Source organism: Theobroma cacao, chromosome 10 (assembly GCF_000208745.1).
Source record: "Theobroma cacao cultivar B97-61/B2 chromosome 10, Criollo_cocoa_genome_V2, whole genome shotgun sequence".
NCBI lineage: Eukaryota > Viridiplantae > Streptophyta > Magnoliopsida > Malvales > Malvaceae > Theobroma > Theobroma cacao.
Window position 1 is genome coordinate 5,712,254 of NC_030859.1, and position 5,777 is coordinate 5,718,030.

A 5,777-nucleotide genomic window follows, 5' to 3' on the forward strand; every position below is an offset into this window, starting at 1 on the left:
CCCTCACCTAACCTTCTTGAGTCACTTGAACTTGTCCTATAACAAGAGAATTACAGGAAAAATCCCAACTAGTACTCAGTTACAAAACTTAGATGCAACCAGCTTTCTTGGAACTGAGCTCTTTGGACCACCACTAAGTGAGAATTCGAATGCTGTGACGTTCAGCAGCAGTGCAGGAGAACAAGAGGAAGGTCGACATGATGCGGACTGGTCCTATCTAAGCATTGAATTGGGATTTTGGTTTGGATTACTTGGTGCGTTAGTCCCTGTTCCGTTCTGCAAGTCATGGAGATTTGTATATTTTCAATATCTGGATGACATACTACATAACTTATGTGGCATTATTAGTAAATATTTCTAAAAATTTAATAGAAGGTATGTAGTTGAACTAGGGAAACTATCATCCGCTTTAATGTTACTCTTTTTGTATATATAGTTGCAATGAGGTGTTTGTCCCAAAATGAACACATTAACTTTATTAATGTATAGCTTACAAACAATCACAGTATGTTACAGGAACTTGGTCCAGAGTATAATGCCCAAGCCTCCCAGTACGACACAAATTCAGCAACTTGACAGCAACTTTATCTTGAACATTTTGATCCATTTCTTCCTGAACATGAAAAGCCTCCCTTAATGCTACAAACTGTGCCTCGATAAGTTTTACCATATCATCCTCACACTCTAGATTACCATCAAAAGATGAAATAACATCAAAAAGAGCCCGACGAACATCATGCACCATGAAGTCCTGCATGAACAGTCATCAACATCTTTTTCTCAGTGTTTGGGAAGACAAAGAGAGAGGTCACTAATCATACAAAAAAGAATAATTTCCATTTTTCTTGTTTAAATTTTAAAATTCCTAAATTTATATATTTATTAACTACTATATCAGTGCACAGAAAATGCCTCATATCAATCCAAGCACCACTTGATCACTGCGCAAGTCTCATGACAAGTAAGACCCGAGCCAAGCTCTGGGTTCTTGTTCGTTATCAGAGCTCTCCATGAGCATGAGTGCTGCATGGTAGACATAAATTTGGACACTTCATAAACCTAAACACAAATTAAATTTCACAACAATACATTTAGTGTCACTAAATTTACTAAGCAAGAAATTTTGTGTCCCTCAAGTAGGCATAAGCATAGGTTTTATCTATTTATAAAATAAATAGCCAAAACATTTTATTTCCAATTAGAAGCTTTTCACAACATACGTGAGGCAATTGTTATAAGGGAAAAACAGCATAGAGGCAGAGAAGAAAATTTTCAAAACAAATATTTGAGAAAGAGCTAAACGACCAACAAATATGAATAAGCCTGAATGCACCTAAAAAATAGATCTAGAGGAAGATTCTACCAGAAATTTTTTCAATGTAGCTTATTCCATTGGTCTTATAGAAAAGTGAAAGAGTTTATCACAATTTTTACTGTTAAAATAGTTTTGTAAGTAATATAAGGGCTTAAATAGTAAAAAAATCTCTAAACTAAATTCATTTATGCAAGAAAGCCCCTATTTATTATTGTGCCCAAAAAAGCCCTTATCATTTTATTTGTTTCCACACAAACCCTTAACCATGACGGAAAATTAATAGCAGTCAGACTCAATGTCAGCTGGCATTTCTATCCATGTCAACTGCCATGTGGCAACATGGATGAAAAATGCCAACTGGCATTAAGTCTGATGTCAGTTAATTTTCCATTAGAATTAAAAGCTTCAGCATATACAAAACAAAGGATAAAAACTTCTTAGGTACAATAAAAGAATAACGACTTTCTAGCATAAATGGATATAATTCAAAGGCATTTTTTGTATTTAAGCCTAATATAAGGGCCCGTACCTGCGTGTGATCCATTAGATATTGCCTTCTCTGTCTCATCTCCAGCTTAGAGCTACTTGAATGCTCTCCTTTGTGCTCTAAAATTGACACCTTACCCCAATTGGTTGATAATTTTGCCCAGTTTTTATACTGGTCACTTAAGTTGAGAATAGCCAAAAAATATTGAGCAAGGTCCTTTAGCCCAATCAAACTGTCTCTAATTGCTCCTGCACATGCAAAAAGAAAACCTGAACTAAAGACAACCTGCTGGATTAAGCAGAGAAGATACTTCAGCTTGACATAGTTGAACTATTACAATTAATTCATAACACAGAAAGAGGAACAAAACGTCATTATCACCTCACCTGTTAATGCTAGCTTGGAGCAGCGCTCTGCATCATGAATGGTAGGAGGCAAAATACCAGGAGTATCCAACAAATAGATATTGGGATGGCTACCAATCTGGACAAAAGAGTAAAGTATGAACCACAACATGATGCTGCTACAAACACAACTCTGATGGAGTAAAAATAATCTTGGCTAAATAAAAAAAATAAAAAAGACCATTATGACATTGTCACATACATACCTTCAAGCTGCTGATATCTTTTGTCTCTCCAGGCTGAGGACTCACCAAAGCATGCTTCAATTTACCTTTCTCTAAGAGAAGGAACATGGCATAAATTAGATTTCACCTAAAGGTCATTTAAGCAGGAGAGAAACAACAGAGAAAATTAAATAAGTTAATAAAATTAGCACCCGCAATCACTACACTCCAACAATAAAACAATGTTGGGCCAGATGATTTGAGAAGGTTAAAGCACCTGCAGCACTAATCCTCCCAATCTGATGCAAAGAATTAGCGAGTGCTGATTTACCAACATTAGGAATCCCAACTAGCATTACTGTTATGGCGTCACTAAAACGATGATCAGCTTTGTTCAGTTCCCTAACTTGAGCTTGTATAAAGTTAAGCAACTGTAAAAAATGAAGTATTTCAATTGTTAGCATATCTTAACAAGACATAAGGTTACTTTAACACTTCCTAAGAAGAGATCTAAGTAGGTAGATAGGAGAGTTAAAATACCCCTTTGACACTATCCTTGTTATGGGAATTGACTCCATAAGAAATGCACTTTTGTTGCTCAAAATATCTCATCCATTCCTGAAAAATAAAGCAGAACCTCTTAAAACAAATAAAGTCAAATAGGATTGGTAGGCAACACAAGAAACAGAGACCACGGGGATCTTTAATTGAATAAGAACCTTTATTTGGGTTGGGTTTGTGAGGTCCATCTTATTCATGACAACAATTCGCTTCGAAGGAGGACGAGGAGGAACGATTCTCAACAGCTCATACTCAGACGATAAAGGAATCTAAGAGCTTAAAGCAGTCAACAAATTGGTTGAGAAATTTAACTGTACGGAAGAAGCACAAAGACAAATAAAAAAATTATACCCTGGCATCTCTGATCTCAACAATGTGATCGACCAATGGAAGCCGTTGAGCAATGGCACATGAGGCCGCAGCCATGTGGGGGCCGTACCATCCTCTGTTTGAGCTTACTGCTTTCTTCACTATACTCCCAATTTCCCTCGCTAATTTACTTGCTATACTACCCGATGCCATTACAGAACTTCAAAACCCTTTTCATTGTGCTTCAAAACCATCTTTCTAGTAAAATGACAAACAAAAGATAAGCATGAAAAGGCACTATCCATCTATATATTATGGGAGAATTTAACGAGAAAATATTTAGCTAGGAGGCTGTGCACATTTCTCAAACTAGTATTACAAATCCCAATGTTTTCAAAAGTGACAGTTCCCAGTGAATCCAGCTAGAGTATAACAGAATCTGCAAAAGCTTCTGAATCATGACATCTTAACATCAACACGATGTGATTTTTTTATATAGAGTTTATTTCTTTTTCCATTTCCAGACAATAAAAGTTTAGGGTCTGATGTGACTTTTTTTTTATATGCCTTTTGCACTTTGTTTCCTAAAAAGTAAAAGAAAATTCATAATTGATTAAAAATGAACAAATGACTAAACTGCAACACAAATTCTAACGTGATTACTCAAAATTAAAGTAAAATCATGCATTTTGTTCTCTAATAAATTACAACTTTAGTTTTTAATTCTTCAAATATATTACTTGCTTTTGCATCCAAGGGAATTTTAAGGATTTTTATTCCAAAAGCAAATAATAACAAGCAAATGGAGCCTTACTCATCCTAGCAAATAGCTTGAAGCCAGGTTCAATTGGGTTCAAAGTTTAACTTTTCCAGCTAAAGAACTTCAAAAAAAATTACAAACTTTTAAAATTCAACCCAAAAAAAGCAGCAGTTCATTTCCCAATATTTAAACTTAATATAAATAATACCCATTTCATTTCAAGCATTACAGACGTTGCAACACCAACTTCAGAAAGGGGTCAAAACTGAAAGAAAGAAGGGGCAAAAAACACTTCAAGGAACTAACTACCAAAGTCCCATAAAAAGGTCGAATGTCCAAACCAATACAAGACAAACACTCAAAACTAGTTACAAAATGACCCCATATTCCGCAGTGCATAGCAAATTATAACTTGCTGACAGAAAGAAACTTTAAGCTAAGACGAAAAAGAAAACCCAACAATTAAAACTAACAAGATAATCAAAGTTCATAGTCGGAATTGAATATCGAAGACCACCCAGGAAAATAAAAGTTAAAAAAGAAATGAAGCTTAAAAGTGGGGAAATGAACAGAGAAAGAGTGCTTACCTGAAGATAGAGTGAGAGAGTGATTGGGGTTTTCTTTCTTTCTTTTTTTTTTTGTCTAATTATCTGGGGGTTTGGAGAAATGTTTTAAAACCCTACTGTAAAGAGAGTAAAATGATAACTGGAACTGTGTTCCCATTGGCCCTTGTTGGGGGTTGGCTGGGAGGGAGTCCATTGAAAGAAGCCCCATGCACCATACACCATACTGAAATGGTCTTTTTCTTTTTTGTCGTTTTAATGAGTAGGTCGGGTTCAACCCGATTCAATTTGTTGGTTTGGCTCGCTTACAACAGTTTTTAATTGATATAATACTTTAAAATATCTTTAAATTATTTAAAAATTTTAAAAAATATTATNTTAAAAAATTTTTAAAAATTATTATTATTTTATTACAATCAATATAATTTTTATATTTTTATTTTAAATTAAATAATTTTTTATAATTAATAATTTACTATTTATTATTAATAAAAATACCACTTATCAAATAGTATTGACTTTGATATATTGATATGTTATAATAAATAATGATTGATTTTATGATATTATTGTGTATCATTTTCACTTTTAATATCAACCGCGATTGAGTATAAAATGATAAACAGTGTTTTAATTAATAACAATTAATCAATTATTAATTATAAAATTTATTTGATTCAAAATAAAAATATAAAAATTTATTAAATATAATAAATGAATAAAATTTATTTAAAATTTTTTAATAATTTAAGAATTTTTTCAAACATTATATCTTTTTAATTTATGTTAGATAAATTAATGTTTTCTTATCTCATTAATCACATCCCTTGTATCCATATCTTATCCAAATTTTCATGTTAAATTTCAAATTTCAATAAAATACTAAATAAATCAAAGATTTTATCTATTTTTATTAACTTTAGAAATACTTGAATTAATAATGTATTGAAATTGTTATCCTTATTTAAGTATTATTTTTTAATACTTAAAGCAAGTATTTTTGTAACTTAAAGTGTCGAAATTAATTTTAATCTTGTTAAGAAAACCCATGGCCACGCAACAGTTCTATGCTCTCTTTATTGCTACAAATGCCACAAGCTCACGAATTCAATCTAAAAAACATACCTTTTAAGTGAAAAAGAACCTTTATTTACAAAAATTCAAGAGTCATATCGACTCTTCTTAAATTAAGATCTATGACATGCTACTGGCTC

At 32.7% G+C, this 5,777-nt stretch overlaps 1 protein-coding gene across 3 annotated transcripts; it reads right to left on the reverse strand.

Moving 5' to 3' along the window:
* Positions 384–4,764, reverse strand: LOC18586559 (DAR GTPase 2, mitochondrial). Of its 3 annotated transcripts, none has more exons than XM_018128540.1 (9): positions 4,588–4,755; positions 3,283–3,498; positions 3,090–3,200; positions 2,911–2,988; positions 2,648–2,801; positions 2,413–2,483; positions 2,189–2,285; positions 1,845–2,050; positions 384–751 (listed from the first exon to the last, which is right to left on the reverse strand). In XM_018128540.1, the coding sequence occupies exons 2-9, from the start codon at positions 3,451–3,453 to the stop codon at positions 491–493; spliced, it is 1,149 nt and encodes a 382-aa protein (XP_017984029.1). In that variant the 5' UTR covers positions 3,454–3,498; positions 4,588–4,755; the 3' UTR covers positions 384–490. The 3 variants fall into 3 exon arrangements, with proteins under 3 accessions (XP_017984029.1, XP_007010088.2, XP_017984030.1); XM_007010026.2 differs by having other exon boundaries at positions 450–751; positions 3,283–3,494; XM_018128541.1 differs by lacking the exon at positions 384–751 and adding an exon at positions 768–1,023 and having other exon boundaries at positions 4,588–4,764.